General features: G+C 43.9%; 1 protein-coding gene across 4 annotated transcripts in view; it reads left to right on the top strand.

Moving 5' to 3' along the window:
- The window catches only part of srrm3 (serine/arginine repetitive matrix 3), a 161,068-nt gene that overhangs the window by 74,477 nt on the left and 68,395 nt on the right, over positions 1-18,196 (top strand). The window contains exon 1 of one of the 4 annotated variants that reach the window (XM_040050246.1): positions 8,513-10,028. The exons of the other annotated variants lie outside the window; for them this stretch is intronic. Coding sequence (XP_039906180.1) covers positions 9,773-10,028 — 256 coding nt within the window. The 5' untranslated portion in view covers positions 8,513-9,772. Of the gene's footprint in view, positions 1-8,512; positions 10,029-18,196 lie in introns of those variants that run through there. 4 annotated transcript variants of the gene reach the window in all.

Below are 18,196 nucleotides of genomic sequence, written 5' to 3'. Positions count from 1 at the left end.
ACAGCATTTCTGTGGGTTCAGGTCCAGGCTAGGTTCACTAGGCCTCTCTAAATTGTTAATTTTATTCCTTTGAGACATTTAGAGATGGACTGACTCTTGTAGTTGTGCTTGGGCTTCACCTCACAGACTGACTGAATGACGTTCTTCTTTTCTGTCACAGAGCAGCATTTTCTTCCTCAGTTATTGCTAGATGCACTGCCCCTGTAGTAGCAAAGCATTGCTAAAATCTAGCACTTCTACCTCCACAGATTTCTGTAGTTTTAAAGTACTTTATTTGATTTATAGTAGATATAAAAGTACACAAAGCTAGTTTTAGCCACTCCCTTATTCACAAGGGGGTATCACAGCAGGTAGTTCCACGTGTTTGATTTCGCAGATTTTTATCCCAAATGCTTTTTGGAACACAGGGGGTTTGTGTCTCCTCCAGGGATCAAACCAGGGATTTTTAACTGGTTAGCTGAATATGGAAACGACGACACTATCGAGTCACTGGCTTTGGATTCAACAGTCCATGCAACATTTTTCGAGTTATCAAGCTTTGTGTGACAAAATATGTGTGAACGTTAATGTTCTTCTGAATTCTCTCAGCAGTAGTTTTTGGTAACCACTCTGACATGAAGGCCACTTTTCTTATGCTTTTTGTTTTCAGATTGAAGATTAATGATCTCTGAGCTTTACTGAGTTAAGAGAAGGTGACAGTTAATGGAAGTTTTCTTGCATCTTCCTAGATAAATCATGTAGTTTGCATTATCAGTCGTCTCTGGGAAGGCTCTGTATTGTTCCAAGCCTTCTCCATTTGTAGAAATTCTCCTCACTGAAGATCCATGAAGTCCAGGAGCCTTATGGATAGCTTTGTATTATGCAAAAGGATAATACACAGTTCAAGTTTGTCTCTGAGAAGAAGAAATTTTTTTTAATGCAGATTCCAGCAATCATCCAGTAAGTGTTTAAAAGAAATGGATAGCGTCCTAGCCTCCTTTTACTTCAAGCAGTCTCTTTTGAAGTTTGGAGACCTGTTCTCTGAGTTGTAATCTTCTGTGCTCACAATGTGACACTGATGACTCCTCTGTGAACCCTGAGGAACGAGGAGGGACTTCTGCCACTTTTAAGCTACCCTATACTCAGAGAATGCAGTTTCCACCAACTTTTTAAATAAGATTTTTTTTTCTTTGAAGCTCAGTATGCCATGGAAGTTAGTGCTCTGGGATCCTTGCCTTCTTTGAGAAATAGTATATTCAAAGTTTCCTGTTATGTGGGGTGGCTGTAGCTCAGGTGGCAGAGCAGGTCAGCCACTAATCAGAAGGTTGGTGGTTTGATCCCAGGCTGCCTCTTGGCTGCATGCCAAATATCCTTGGGCAAGATACTAACCCCATGTTTGCCTACTGGTGGTGGTCAGAGGGCCCGGTGGCGCCTGTGTCCGGCAGCCTCGCCTCTGTCAGTGCGCCCCAGGGCAGCTGTGGCTACAATGTAGCTTGCCATCGCGTGTGGGTGAATGACTGAATGTAGTGTAAAGCGCTTTGGGGTCCTATGGACTAGAAAAGCGCTATACAAATGCAGGCCATTTACCATGTGTGAGCCAGAAGTTGTGGCTCATTTTGATCATTAGCATGCAGAACAGAGACAATTTCATGGAAATATTTATGGATGAACTAAATTGTGGCTGATGAGTTTTGTGAACTACAGCCATTGGGAAATAGAGAGGATGAGTATACATGAAAATTAAAATAATGATGTTGGGAGATGAGGGCAGAGCAACTGACTGCACACACAGAAGCCCTTGCTTGTATAGTGATGAGTATATTTAAGTGAAGTATTAATAATTCCTATAGTGGGCAGCTGGTTTGGACAGAGCGTGCATGGGGCAGGCTAATCTCCCAATGGCTCTCTGACATTCCAGGCATTAGAAAGAGGAGGAAGGGAAGGCGCAGTTGAGGAAATTATTACCTCCATCCTTGGATGAAAGAATTATTTTTATATTCCACTGTTCAATCTCCAATGCCCTTTAGGTAAAATGAATCACACAGAAGAGATTAAAGTTTTGTTTGCATTATTTACCCTTTAAGACTCGATTCTTGGTTGCACTTAAGAAGAGAAAGTAGTAAATTATTCTTATTCCTAAAATCCAATTAGATCTTACAGTGTGAAACACTAAACACGACTCATGTCTTCTGAGCAAGGACACATGATAGAGGCTAAACCCGCTAATATTACTCAACATAGGCTGTAATAACTGAAATGTCATCTCACAGAAAAGCCTTCTGGTTTTGTGACTTATTTACATCCTCAGCCCTGTGCATGTATCTGAGAGGATAAGTCACTTGGCACTTTTAATGAGATCTGCTAACGTTCATGTAAATTGTCCTCCAGGGACTGCAGGATTATTATTCTGCAATGTAAGTGGCTGTGTGGCAAATTTAGAGAAGTCAGTAGCTGAGGCGCTACAGAGACATCAGACATGGGCTTTTACTGTAACCCACATCCATGGATGCACTTCAAAATAAAATTAGTGAGTCAATGGCTGAAGCTTTTGGCTGAAATGTAACTTTTGTGCTAGATCTGCTGTTAGCTTTGAGCATATTTAAGCCATATCACATTAGTGGAAGCGTTGCTGTGCTGCATATCAGTGCAGCTGTGATTTGGTTGCAGATAATTTCCAGGCATCCTTAATGCCCTTCATGCTCTTCTGGAGACTATTTGTGCAGTGGCGTGTCCAGCAGGGTGGCCTGGGGGGGCACAGGCCACCCCCCCAACCAGACTGGCCACCCCAAAGGCAAAACAATAAAATTCAATCAAATATCAAATGTACGATTATGTTTTCATGGTGAAGCTCAGATATCCGAGTGTAAGTGAATGCAGCATCGGCTTCTGCGCTATGTGCATCATGTTAGCAAAGGTAGGAGAGCCAAGCACGAAAGACGGCACTGCAGGAAACAATTTTTCGGTGAAAGAAAATGAGGACAGAATAAATGTCCCAGTAAGTAATATTAAGTTTGTTGAGTTTAGTAAACTTCGGTGAAATTAGAATACCAAGGAAAAAATAACACTTGAAGAATTATTGCAGCCGTCGAATATTTCAGACAGTAGACTACTGAGGGGAGCTAACATAAGAGTTATGAGTTATAAGATATAATCTACCGTATTTTCACGGCCATAAGGCGCATTTAAAAGTCTTAGATTTTCTTCAAAAAGTGCGGCGCGCCCTATAGCGCGGTGCGCCCTATGTGTTGTAAGGAGGACGTAGTAGAGAACACCATGAGAACGTTAAAGGGTGAAGTGTGGGCGTTGATCGTATATACCGGGACAATCGCACATACCTGTATAAAAGAACAGGTATGTGCATTATGCAGGACATCGTTGTTTTAACAACCCTGAAAATGGCAAAGAGACACGCTTACGAAGCACAGTTTAAACTGAAGGCCATCAGCTACGCGGAGGAACATGGAAATCGAGCAGCGGCGAGAGAATTTAAGATTAACGAATCGATGGTTCGCAAATGGAGGAAGCTGGAAAACAAGCTCCGGCAGGTCAGGAAAACGCAGCTGAGTTTCCGCGGACATAAGGCGAGGTGGCTCGAGTTGGAGGAAAGACTCGAGCGGTGGATCATCGAGCAAAGAGCGAGCGGGAGAAGCGTTTCGACGGTCACCATTCGGCTAAAAGCAGTTTCACTAGCTGAAGAGATGAACATTGAACATTTCCAAGGAGGTCCGTCTTGGTGCTTTCGTTTTATGAAACGGTGCCATTTTTCCATCCGGACCAGGACTACGGTAGCGCAGCAACTTCCAGCGGATTATAAGGAAAAGCTGGCCATCTTCCGCTCCTACTGCAGCAAACACATCGGCGACAAAAACATCCAGCCCAGCCACATCACAAACATGGACGAGGTCCCGCTCACTTTTGACATCCCGGTGAGTCACACTGTGGAGAAGAAGGGGACCAGCACGGTAGCGATACGCACAACGGGGTATGAAAAGTCTTCTTTTACTGTTGTGCTTGGCTGCCATGCTAATGGACAGAAACTGCCGCCTATGGTGATTTTTAAGCGAAAGACTTTGCCTAAAGAGAAGTTTCCAGCAGAAATCATCATTAAGGCAAATGAAAAGGGCTGGATGGATGAGGAAATGATGAAATGCTGGCTGAGGGAGGTGTATGTAAGGAGACCAGGTGGTTTTTTCCACACATCACCATCGCTGTTGATCTGTGACTATGCGTGCCCATCTCACAGCCGATGTGAAAAAACTTGTGAAGCAAATGAACTGTGAGCTTGCTGTCATTCCGGGAGGCCTGACAAAGGAACTCCAACCGCTGGACATCGGTGTGAACCGCCCGTTCAAAGTAAGGCTGCGAGCGGCCTGGGAGCGATGGATGACCGGTGGAGACCACAGTTTCACTGAGAGTGGAAGGCAGCGCCGGGCGAGTTACGCCACAATTTGCCAATGGATTGTAGATGCTTGGGCTAACATGTCTGCTGGCACTGTTGTTCGAGCTTTCGCAAAAGCCGGCATCATTTCCGAGGAGCCGCACGGCATGGAAAGTGACTCTGACGGTGAAGAAAGTGAACCTGGCATGTTTGATGGAGATTTAGCACAGCTGTTCAATTCAGACACAGAGGATGAGGACTTCGATGGGTTTGATTGATGATAAAAATGTGAGTACCAAACTTTGTTTTGCTCCTGCTTTATTTCTAAATACGCACACTTGTATGCTTGCGTGTTGTTGATGATGACGATTATTGGTAATAAAAATGTGAGTACCAAACTCAGTTTTGCTCCTGCTTTATTTTTAAATATGCACACTTGTATGCTTGTGTGTTGTTGATGATGACGATTACCGGCAATAGAAATGTGAGTAAGGTACCGAATTCAGGTTTGCTCCCGCTTTATTTTTAAATACGCATACGGTACTTGTATGCGCCCTATGGTCCAGTGCGCCTTATGTGTGTGTTAAATACAGTAAGGGCACACATAACTGAGACTGCGCCTTTTAGCACAGTGCGCCTTATGGTCGTGAAAATACGGTAAGTCATAACATTGCTGTATGGAGCTGCAGATTTGGTTGCAGGTTAACATAGCTGGACTGGCCATCGGGCATACCGGGCATATGCCCGGTGACTTATTTTTTATTTTTTTTTGTAATGGCATGAACAATGAGAGGTGGTGGATTGGCCAGATGCAGGTCGATGTGTAAAAATAACTCAGTTGTTTGGTGGTGGCTATGGCGGGGCTTCCACAGAGGCCAGCAGGTGGATGAGGGAAGGGGAGGCAGGAGGAGAGCCCCGAGGCAGCCACCAGTCCGAGTGTCAGGTGAACTGAACTTCAGGTAAGAAGTTATGACCTGCAGTCTATCTGGGTCAGATATAAACCAAGTTTAGGTGTAGTTTATTTTCGTTGTGCTGACTTTTTACCGTCAGTTGCAATAACTCGTACTGCGTTCTAGCCAGCTTGACGGAGTTTCTATACAGCTGGGTGGGTGCTATGATGTTACTTATAGTGAACTTTATTTTATTCATAAGGTTAGTTAGTAGAGTTGCCAACGGCTCCTTAAAAAAATGGAATGGTCCCTCATTCAGAGAAAATATTACACGTTTCGTATTGAGCTGAGAAGAGATGCAGTTTGTCCTGGTCTTTCGCTATAATGAAAAAAAGACACAAAGCTGGAGTTATTCTGTCGTTACGCTGCACAGCTGCCTCTTCTTCTCTCATCCTCTCACCCTCCCTCTCCTGTTGCTACTTCAATCATGAAACTGATCAATGATCAGCTGATCGGCTTTTCTCACTTGTTTGTTTATTCCCCACTTTGCGCCAGAAAGAGAAAACCAGCGGATGTCACGCTAAACAACAGCTGCACGTTTAAGCTTGATCAGCTGTTGTTAGAATTTATTTAATATTAATTTCTAGTATCAGCTGATGTTTGCTGGAGCCACAGCTGTAAAGCTGCTGGTCATGATGTCGGTTTGGATATGTGGTGAGAGGGAAACATGAAGATGAAACCAGGAGATGTCCTTACTGAATCATCAGAGCTGAACAGGTGATGGAGAAACAGGTTTACCTTTTAGGTCACATGAATGAGTTGAAGGGAAGTTATGAACTGTTTCTGAGAGACAAATAACACCAGGGGCCCGTTCTTCGTACCTCGCTAAGTAAGTTAGCTGGATTAGATTGTTGACGATTTCGCGTGATCTTGGATCGTTCGGTTCCCCGAAGCTCATCCGGGACTTGCTGCCATAGCAACAGAGCCGTAAGCGTAAACCTGCTCGGGAGCAGGTTGACTTCATGTAAACAGGATTAGATCGCGGCCACGCAGGTATGTCCGCTTCATGTATACAAAAGCAACAGCGATATTCCACCACTGTTTCACCATAAATAAATATTATCAATGTAACTAAAGATAATGCAGCACTTGATCCATTTATTGATTTCACACAGATACATACAGGTCATTTCCTAAAAAAGGGAAATGTACTATTAACATTCTATTACATGTATGTGATTATTACAGATGTAATTCATATGTCAGAGTAGTAATTGCAAATTACTTCGTGTAATCAAGATGGGAGACCACGGCTATAAAAGCGAAGGTGGATTTGGGAAGTCTGTCGCAGCCATGTCCTGTCCGTTTACGCGAGCAGCCCATTGCGGAAGGTGCAAGATTGATAAGGAGAGTTTTCAGAATTCAGCGTATATTGCGGGATAGACAGGATCCTTTAGCTCAGCGCGACAGTGTGCTCATAGAGAGATATCGATATTCCCGTGAGGGTATTATTCACTTAACCAACTTGTTGACGAGGGGGTGCAGGACCACCACCTGTCTTTTTTTGCTCTGCCCTTTTCTTGGTTGCTGTTATAAACAAACAAACAGATTATTTCAGGGTCTCTTTCCAAGAGACGAAAAGCAATATAAGTGATAAATATTACCATTCTGTAGAATATTCTTATATTTCACTTTTACTTGTTCCCATGTTCTAGTGGGTCCTGTTGTGGCTCTAATGTGAAAGAGGATATAATGTAATATAATATAATAAATTTACCCTACCGCCTACTGGTGTTGGCCAGAGGGGCCGATGGCGCGATATGGCAGCCTGGCTTCTGTCAGTCTGTCCCAGGGCAGCTGTGGCTACAACCGTAGCTGCTTCCACCAGTGTGTGAATGTGAGAGTGAATGAATAGTGGCATTGTAAAGCGCTTTGGGTGCCTTGAAAAGCGCTATATCAATCCACTCCATTATTATTGTTATTATTAAATTACTTACGAGTTTAATTTGTCAGCAACTTTCTGCCAGCCCTCTCTCCTTGCTTTTGCAGCCTTTGCAGTGTTCCCTTGCGTTCTGATTAAACTCTGAAACTCCTGAAATCCCTCAATCAAGAGTTCTTGCTCTGCTGCCGAAAAATACCGAGCGCGCTCCTTCGACATTTTCGCCGACCAATCAGAGGGTTGCCGATCAATGTTTCTACTATCGATGCGTAGCCCCTTTTACGACACCCAATGATCTCACATTACTTCATCCAGCTGTACTAATCGTCAACAGCAGGTGTGTTCGGGGAACCGGATTAGCGAGCTCACGGTTAGCGCGATGGTTTGGTCTTGGATGTGTCATTTGATCTTGGATGTAGTAAGCGACGTACGAAGAACGGGCCCCTGGATTCTTTTCTAAGTAGCTGACAGCTGGTAACTGTGCAGGGGTGGATCTAGGAAAGTTTTGCCAGGTGGCCAGGTAGGGCATTAACAGGGAAAGGTGGGGCACAAAGAAATACTTTTCTTTCTTATTCTCATTTAAAATATCTTGCTTTTATTAAATAATTATCTAAATCTTACAACCAAAGTTTTTATCTGACGTAAAATGTATAGAAATCATACATATACCAACAAGACAGTGTACATCACTGTCACAACAGCATTTGTTTTCATTCAAAGGCTTTATGGCTTTAATACCTGGTGGGCCGGTCTCTAGTCAAAATGCCCGATTTTCTGTCCCAGTCCAGCCCTGCAGGTTAATACTGGCAGTGTCACCATGCCAGCTGACTGTATTTCATCATCAGCCAGTGTTGTTCTTTATCAATATTACCAAAGTTTACCATAAGGCAGCATAGAAAGCATTTACTTGCTTTCAGGTTTTATTCAAATGTTAGTCTTTTCAGTTGTTTCCCCACTTTTTTCCTGTTTCAAAATCAAACACCAGTTTGTGAGAAGATTATCTTCTTTTTTTAATAGGCAGATAAAGTTTTACGTTGGAATTGGCTAATTTGTCAATTGTTTGTTACAAATGTTCGTATTTTAATATTAAAAATGTTTTTGCCCAAAACATATGTGCACTATATGTCAGTAAAAATACTATGCAAATATTGCTGTCCTTGAATGCTGAGTAAACACTGACAAAGCACTGATTGTATCTCTTGTACTTCATCAACGCAGTATCTAAAAACTTTGCAGCGTAGTGGTTAAAATCTCATTCTAATAAGAGTTAAAAGCGCATTCGGTTATTAGGTTTATAGGATTATTGAATTATGGTTAACGGTTGGTAGAATTTTGTTTAAACATTATCTGCCAATTACATCTGCCACCCTTCTCCAAATCTGTGCCCCTACCTGGCCCCCCCAACAAAAATTTTCTAGACATGCCACTGTATTTGTGGTGTGCGGCCTGTGAGCTAGTTCAGGCAGTCAAGTTAAAATGGTACAAAATGTATACAACAGAAAGTTTTCTCATAAGCACATTTTTCAACACCGCTGAGGGATAAGCGTGTCTATCATGTCGGTTTGATGCATCTGGGAAATTTTTCATTCCAAAATGCTCTCTACATTTTAAGCATTCTGTGTCTGGTTGTTTTTTTTTCTATATTCTGTAAAAAAAAAAAAATCTGTAGCTGATGTACCTGTGTGGTCAAATTAGTGAAGATGTTTTCTCACTTTACTTGTACTCCATCTAAAGTTCCAGCTGAACTCTCAGGGCCACTGTACAACGAGCTTTAAACACTCCCAAAAACTAGACTTTTACACATGAAATCATCTTTGCTGTTGCAGACAGTATCTTTGACTACAAAGCCAAATCTGGATCTTTGTAAACCAGTCACATGCTGCATGAGGCATCCAAGGTCATGTCCCTGTCATGCTGAAGAGATTAGAGAGGCAATTAAAGATGATCTGGAATTAATAATCAGCCTCGTGTTTGCATGGCACAATCTTTTCTGCCAGCGTGCTGAAGATGTGTTGTAGTGTTTGCTGTTCTGACAGGCATAGACTGACTCAGGCACACAAACCGGAGCCCGCCTGTGGTCACCTGCCGCTAACCCTGCTAATCACATCAGAAGCACTCCTATGTGAATCATTTCTTCCTGCACATGGCAGCACAGTGGAGTTTGTAGCTGTAGCTTAAACCTACTGTTACAGTCAAGGAGAGAATTTTTAAAAAGCACGGTTTGATCCCCGAGGATCAAAAAGGAGGGAAACTAGTCCAAGCCTTGAGCTGAGGTCGGGCTCATATTCCTCTGCATTGTCAACCCACAGCTGAACCGGGTGCCTGGGATGAACCCTTACAGACGGCTTCTCTTTCTTCCTCTGAAGTGAGACTGTGTTTCTCTGTGTTGAAAATGGGATAGCGGTGGTTTATTTCTGTCACACTGCGCCTTTGAGGTTGCCAAGGATGTCTCTCCACCAGAGGCCAAAGATTTTTAGCTGCCTTCTCATTTCACCTCGCTATGCCTCGCATGCCACTCATTAATTCAGAGTTTGTTGCTGTTGTCACTGCTGTCACAAGTTGTATTGTGTTAAATCTTTGCTAAACATGATTTATGAAGTCTTGCTCTTAGCCCCACACACAAACATGTATTTCTTTTTGCAGGGTTCTGCATCTGAGAGAAGAGATGTTTGTAGTTCCAAAATCCTGTCTGTGGAATTCTTCAGCTGCATCAAACAGCCTCCTGCAGTCCCCCCCTCCCCGGCTCCCCGTGCCTTCACCCTCTCTTTCTCCCCGCTAGAATCTCTGTGGTCTTCAGTCAAAATCCACACTCTTATTTCACTTCCAAATCGACAGCAGAAAAGTGAGTGAAGTACTTCACAGAAATTCTCACTCACAGCAGTTGAACAGTGGGCTGTATCTATCCATGACATAAACAAATCAGAGAGGCTGTTTTATGAGCTTTGGTATGTGGCAGTGAATAAGAAGTGACATGTATCCAAACTTAAGATTCAGAAAACAAAACAGGGCCACAGTGCACACCTGCCTCTGGCCTTATAACCTCTGTTTCCTATTTTGCATCCACCTTCCATCCTACTCTGACTAAAAAAGAAAAAATGGAAAATGGTAAAAAACGTTGAGGCCGCTTGTTTCCCAGCATCCAACAGCAAACCAACGTGTCTGGAATCAAGACAGCTGACCTTTGGGAAGCTAAACACATCCTCTGGGTGCCAAAGTGCTAAAAACAAACCAGAAGCTTCCAGCCACGGGGCAGATTATTTTAGAAGGAGGGAAAGCATGATGGAAAACAGCACTTACTTAGATATGTGCAACAGAAAATGCATCCAGAAGGCGACAGCCACCCAGGGTGTGTTTTTGTCTTTTTTTGCAGCTACTCTCTGCTCCGTCAAGGTCAGGCCCCCTGTTACTGCCACCCTATAATCATGGCTGAGGTGCATCCACTGAGTGAGATCCAATCATTGGTGCCATTGTGTACAACATACAGTGACATGCTGACATGCTCTGAGAAAGGGGTGATGGGTTAGAGAGTGTTGGCTTTTAGAGAGGAAGTGGCTCCAAGGAGACCAGTACCACCTCTCAGAATTTTTTTTCTTTTATTTTTGTAACCACTGAGATGGAAAGTACTTAAACAACCCTGATACACAATGCAAATTGAAGCCCACTGTCTTATTGTGTTTGCATGTTTTTCCTCTGGAGCTACAAAGCCAGCCCGATTAACCTATCAACAGACAGAGATTAGACACTCAGGAAGTGAAGGTAGCAGAAGATAAATCTAAAAGGATTTCTAATATGAAGCTGGATCACTGTAGAGGCCAGTAATTCAGCAGTGCCTAACATACATTTTACTCCCTTATTGATTTCATGTCAGTGTTATAGGTGACATATCTAATAATTTATTGCTGAAACAAATATTATCATCTTGTCCCTGTTCTGGTTCAGTTTATTCTTCTCTATCCTAATAATATAGAGCAATGTTTGCATGAAAAGGTCTGTCAAGATAGTATACAGATGGCCCCACATATGTTCCGTGTTCAGAGAGCTCTGGTGGAGCATACAAACTGCAAAAATATTCCTATAGTCAGATATAGAAAGCATATTGCATATTGAAGGAGCTCCACATTTCCCACCAGCTTTGGTGGAACCAATCCATAAGTGAAAAAAAAATAACAGAGGCCATGAAAAAGAAAGTACTCAACTCTCGATTGCATATATGTTGATGCCATGTTACAAAGGTGCACTTGTTTTAATTTGAAGAGATTTACCTACCTGCTATAAAATGCCTCTGTTTGGAGGGGAGGGGCAGCCAATCGGGAGACAGCTGGCTGAAAAGGAGATTAGCTAAAACATCTTGTTACAGCCAGTGGATAAGTGGAAAAATCTGCAGAAAGCATAAGACAGGAATGGGATCATTTTGAACTGTGAGTCAAGAATCAAAGTATGGTGAAGGGAATTGATATCATCAATTCCCTTTAACTCCCTTTCTCAAAAATCTGCAAATGAATGCGCATTTTCACCTAAAAATGATGCAACTAGAACGCAATTCAAACTGCTGGGCAAACTTTTGATGACAGAAAATCGGGCAGAAATACAGCATTTGTGTGTATTTCATGTTTTCATTTGAGGAAGGTTACAGTGTCCTCATTGCTCTGTGCTTTTCAAATCTCTCCAGTAACAAGTGACCTTTAAGTCACATGCAAATATGGTCACAAAAATTACAGTGTGCTATAAAAATTAAGCCAGTGGTGTCAGTGTAAAGACATCGTCTTTCCGTTGTAGTTTTGGGATGTCCTGTCATCACCTGCAAGCTATTCAAAGAGGCAGACAGGCAAAATAATGAAAGATCCCAGTAGCGTGAAACTCATAGGGGCTGCAGAGGGTAGGACAAATATTATTTGCTTTTCAGACAGGCAAAAATTCCCCTTTGGAAAACCCCCATAAACTTCACTATTATTTCAGTCTGGGCAGTGTCCTCTGAAATATCTCATTAGCTTAATATAACATTCCTAATGAGAAAGAGATTTTTTTTCACTGTGTGGCCACTTTGTGAATGTTATCCTTATTAATTGAGCTTTAAGTGCGTGATCCATCCGCTGCATGCATTGATGAGTCAGCCTTGGATGGGTTGCCAGCAGTGTTGGTCAAGTTACTTGAAAAAAGTAATCGGATTACAGTGCTGCCCATCTCTGGTTGCCAGCGACAATTTAACTCAGAGATCACAATGCTTGCATGGAAATAATGGCAATTGTCCAGCATTTAGTGATGAGCGGTACCTTGCACGGCAGCCGTGTGTGGATATCGTTTTCCGCTGTGGGCTTGTTTTGTTGCATTCAAGGTTCAAGGTTCAAGGTTCTTTATTTGTCACATGCATAGTCATACAAGTATAACACACAGTGAAATGTAACCTGACACGCTCCTCAACATGTGCAAAAAATGGGGGGGGGTAGAGGAAGAACATTATATTTATATATATATATATATATATATATATATATATATATATATAGTATGTACATTGGGTGAATGTGCATTAGTAGCAGCAAGCAGATGAATTCTGTACATTAATATGAATAGACATCTGACTATTTTACAGGATAGACAATATAAACATATTTAAAATTAAAGGAATTTGGAATGTACATTGTGCCTTGGTTTAGAGTGTCTGGAAGAGAGTCCTGTCTCAGTCAATTATAGATGATGTGAGAGGGCGGGTGTGTGTGTTTAGGGCCTGGATGGCTTGGGGATAGAAGCTCCTCTTGAGTCTCTCTGTCCTTGCCCGGATGATGCGGAACCTTCTACCAGATTGCAGGAGTTGGAACAGTTTGTTGCCAGGATGGGACGGGTCCTTCAGTATCTGTGCTGCTCTAGTCCGGCATCTCCTGGTGTAGGTGTCCTGAAGCAATGTCCTGGGAGAGCAATCCTGCAGCAGCGTTCTGCTGTACGGATCACTCTCTGGAGAGCTTTTAGGTCCTTCACACAGCTGTTCCCAAACCACGATGTCATGTTCTGTGTGAGGATGCTCTCCACAGCGCCTGTATAGAAAATCCTGAGGATCTTTGGAGAGACCCTGAACTTCCTCAGTTGTCGTAGGTGATACAGGCGCTGCCTAGCCTTTTTGGTCTGGGCCTGAATGTGGGCAGCCCATGTCAGGTCTGAGGAGATGTGGACACCAAGATACTTGAAGGACTGCACCCTCTCCACTGGAGCTCCATTGATGATAATGGGCTTGTAGTCTCTGTGCTGACTCCTTCTGAAGTCCACCACCAGCTCCTTGGTCTTGCTGAGGTTCAGCTGGAGGTGGTTGTCCTGGCACCATGATGCCAGATTCTTCACTTCATCCATGTAGGCCGCCTCATCGTTGTTGGAGATGGCACCCAACACCACTGTGTCGTCAGCAAACTTCACAATGGTGTTGGAGCCATGGGTTGCCACACAGTCTGAAGTGTAGAGGGAGTAGAGCAGTGGCGAGAGGACCTGTGGTGCTCCTGTGTTGATGGTGATGCTGTTAGAGACACATCTACCCACCCTCACCACCTGGGTTCTGCCAGTGAGGAAGTCCAACACCCATGCACACAGACGGCTGTTAAGTCCCAGATCCCTCAGCTTTGTGAACAGTCTGCAGGGCACTATTGTGTTAAACGCTGAACTGTAATCAACAAACAGCATTCGCACATAGTTACCCTGTTTCTTGTCCACGTGGCTGAGAGTGGTGTGCAGGACATGGGCGATGGCATCCTCTGTGGATCTGTTGGATCGGTAGGCGAACTGCAGCGGATCTGTGGTGTCTGGGATGGAGGAGGAGATGATGTTCTTCAGCAGCCTCTCAAACACCTTCATTACTACGGAGGTCAGTGCAACTGGCCGGTAATCGTTCAGGGATGAGGGTTTGCTGTTCTTGGGCACAGGGATGATGGTGGATCTTTTGAAGCATGTGGGGACCACAGACTTCGCCAGGGACTCGTTGAAGATGTAAGTGAACACACCTGCTAGCTGGTCAGCACAGCAGCGCAGCAGACGGCCGGTGATGCCGTCTGGCCCCGCCGCTTTCCTTGTGTTCACTCTCCTCAATGCCGCTCGGACGTCATGCTCCGCGACGTACTGCTACTTCCGTAAACTCGATGATGTCGACTGCGCATGCTCTGAACATGTCCCAGTCGACGTCGTTGAGTGCGTCCTGTAGCGTAGCTTCTGATTGGGCAGTCCACCGTTTTACCTCCCTCGTGGTCACGTCTTCCCGCCGTATGTTTTGTTTATACTGGGGAATGAGGAAGATGGCGTTGTGGTCAGACTTCCCAAAAGCCGGGTGTGAGACAGCTTTGTAGCCCTGCTTGTATGGCGTGTAGCAGTGATCCAAAATTCGATCCCCTCTCGTTGGACACGAGACATGCTGGTAAAAGTTTGGCATGACTTGTCTGAGGTTCGCTTTATTAAAGTCTCCTGCTACAATGAGGGCTGCGCCCGGGTCCTTGTTTTGAAGCGAGCTCAGCACATCATGTAATTCGGACAAAGCCATACCTGTGTCTGCTTGGGGTGGGATGTAGACCACCGTGGCGATGACTGAGGTGAACTCACGGGGCAGATAGAAAGGGCGGCACTTAATGCTCAGGAACTCCAGATGTGGCGAGCAGCCGCTGGAAAGAGTAGAAATGCTCCTGGCATCACACCACTTTCTGTTTACCATGAAACACATTTCTCCACCTTTGGTTTTGTTCGACTCTGCCATTCTGTCCGCGCGGAGCACAAAGAATGAATCCGACGGAGTTACGGCCTGGTCCGGCACGGTGGGGGTCAGCCATGTCTCCGTGAAGCACAGAATGTTGCAGTCCCTCATGTCACGTTGGAAGGTGACCCTTGCTCTTAGGTCATCGAGCTTGTTCTCCATGGATTGTACATTGGCCAGTAGGATGCTGGGCAGTGGTGCACGATGCGCCTGCTGTCTCAGTCTATTCCTAATGCCAGCGCGTTTCCCTTGGCGCTTCTTTGTTCTGCGCCTCGGATGAGCGGCCCGTCCTTTGTTGTTCTCCGCGCCGCGTAGAATCTCTGGCGGCCAGGAAGGGTCGGGTTTAAAAGTGTCCAAGATTAGATGTGCAACCTTGGCACCGATGTTTACAAGTGATACGCTGTCGTATACTATAAGACTAGAGGACTAGAGAATGACATGTTGCATAATGTCAGCAGAAGACAGGCTGCAGTATAGACACAGCAGAGGTCTCCCCAGCGGCAAGGTCCAATCAAGCAGACAGCACAGGAAAACTACTGACAGAGGTTAAGGACACAGCAGTGCAGCCTTCTTTCTTCTCTTTCTAAAGAAATGGCACGAGTCACAGGCTCTGGAGCAGAGTATTGAATGTCCAAGTGTGTGTTAATCTGTTTGGGATTTGAAATAATTGATGGCGGCGCTTTGTGCTTGCGGCTAAACAACTTCACTTAGCACATGACTAATTACAGACAGTGTTTGTCGGGATGTGACAGTCTTATACGCCTTTGCAATAATAGCAGAAGAGGTCAGTGCCAGCATTAATACAGCAGCTAGAGATAACCTTCAGTCCCTGCAGAGGACTCGCACACAATTAGCTGTGTGCCTTATCGGCTCAATGACAAGTCTCCCTTTCTGCTCTGACTTTTTCTTTTTATCACACAATTAAATAATTTAGTTGTTTTAACTTGAAAGAAAACAGATTCTCTGCCCATCCCATCTCCCCGGGAAAAAAGGAATGATGCGTTAATATAATGAGGAGGCTCCAGTTTAACGTAACGACAGATGTGGGCCAGGCTCTACATCTGGTGAAGAATTTAATTTGGAATGGGAGGGTCCTTTTGCTCTGATTTTCAGATGTTATCATTTCATTTAACCTTGCTGTGAATGAGCCTGCCTTTAATGTTGGGATGTGTGCATGTTGTGACATTTATGGGGAGGGCTCGTGGATCTCTTGTAGGCCAAGACAGGACTTCCAGAATAAGCCACAGACTGTATATGAGAGAGAAGAGAAGCTGATGGGAATTTTAATGATCCACAGGGTGTGGATTCTCTGGGAGCAAAAAGAACTCTAGTCCTACAAGAAAATAATCGTACCGCTTAGGTTATGATCCCAACTACTAGATTCAAGTCCTGTTAAATATCATATGATGGGATATGATTTGTAATTTGTGGTCACAATAAAGCAGGGTATACTTTAGTGTGGTCTAACCCTAACCCCTGTATTTCTCAGTCTGATCCACCTTTTTTATAACATCTGCTTTCAAAACACAAAGATAATGATTCTTCAGCTCAAGGCTTCAAATCAAGACCTCACAGTGGCAGCGTCTATCTTTTATACACAGTCTACAGCACGTATGGCGTTATCCATAGTTCTCCCCTAAGTGCATCTCCAAACCCACAACCCTGCTCTCTTTGTAGCCAAAGAGCTATGCAAATTAACATAAACGGCACATTTTTTTACTTAAGATGCGGGTTGCTTCATTTTTTTCTTGTCATTTAATAATTAAGTCCTTTAAATTTAATGTTCCATAAGTGCATGTGAGTTCTTGCTTGTGCTTTTGTTGAATCTGTGGGATGCATGAATGTAAATTACTCTGTAAGCACACAAATACACGCACATTAAGCTACATTTCATTTCACATCTAAATGAACTGTCTGTTATTCACAGAGTGATTCATATATCACATATTCCTGTCTTTTCACCAGTTGTGTGTTGCTGCTGTCTGCCTGAATGTCATTTTAAACACCCTTTTTAAAGATGAGAGCTTTTCTCCTTACCATCTTCTGCAGGTGAGCGTGTGCAGATGAGAGATTACTGTCATGGAATATCAAGCGCTGATTTACTGTATAATAGATTCAGAGATGATGCCTCCTGCTGTCCTGCCACCTGTTCTGTCACCCGAGAGCCGCACACATCCACGGCTTGTTTACCAGCACACGGCACTCCAGAACACAAGCACATCCCTATTAACGAGTCAAAGACTACCAGGAGCAGCTCAAATGCACAAAAGCGCGAGACGGCACAGCATTAGCTTGTTCGCACACTCCCTGTGATTAGATAAAAGAAAAGGGAATGGCTTGTGACTGTAGCTCTGAGAGTCTGTCCATCCAGCTTCAGTATCAACCTGTCTTGAGTCCTCAATGTGTGGCAGTGATGAAGTGCCTCAGCCGGCCTTCTGTGCCTCCGCACTGAAAAATGAAGTCATTAGTTGTAGAGGGAGAGGAGCTTAGGTTCGCGGGCACGCTATAAGCCCTTCCACTCTTCCCGTGCGCTCAGCACTGGCCTTAAAAGAACAGTCTGTCTTAATCAGAGTCCAGTCCACACAACACTTCCACCAGATGCTTTTTTATTAACAAAATGACATTCTCACCATTTCATGAGTAAATGAGGCAGAAAGAGAAAAGATTAAGGAAGTCAAAATCAAACAGGGCATTCAGTTTCTTCTCACACTAACCTTTGTCACTCATTTCTGTCTTTAAGCTGCTTATTGCTCCCATTGTTTTTTCCTTGTCACGTCATATGGTTTTTATATGACCTTTACAGTTTACAGCTTTAGTTTGCTCCACTAGATACGAGAGTGTAGAAGAGGAAGCACTCTGTCTCCTAACCTGCCTTTAGGCACTACTTAGTTGTTGACTCACAGAGCTGAAGTTACTTCCAGTTCTCTCTCTGGCTGTGCATGTCCACATGTACCCAAGATCCAAATTGTGTGTGTACGTGCGTGGGTGCAGTATATTGGTGCGAGTGTGTGCAAGCGTACTGCTCAGTTCAGGCAGAAATGCTGCAGCCTGTCCAAAGATATTAACATCAAATGAAGCGCTCACCTTTCAGTTTCAGAATGTTTGTGGCTTACTGCTGGTTCAGATAGTGTGATGTACTGACAACATTTAGAGATGGGTACAAAATGGTCTTTGATGGGGATTTTTTTTACTAAATGTATAAAGATTACTCCCACTGAGTGAGAACCTCCCAAAACAAGGGAAAGATCTGACATTAAATGATTAATGTGAGTGAGACCCACAAGTGACAGCTT

Source organism: Simochromis diagramma, unplaced genomic scaffold, assembly GCF_900408965.1.
Source record: "Simochromis diagramma unplaced genomic scaffold, fSimDia1.1 OVJJ01000131.1, whole genome shotgun sequence".
In the NCBI taxonomy this organism is placed as follows: domain Eukaryota; kingdom Metazoa; phylum Chordata; class Actinopteri; order Cichliformes; family Cichlidae; genus Simochromis; species Simochromis diagramma.
This window is presented reverse-complemented; position numbering and strand designations above follow the sequence as displayed.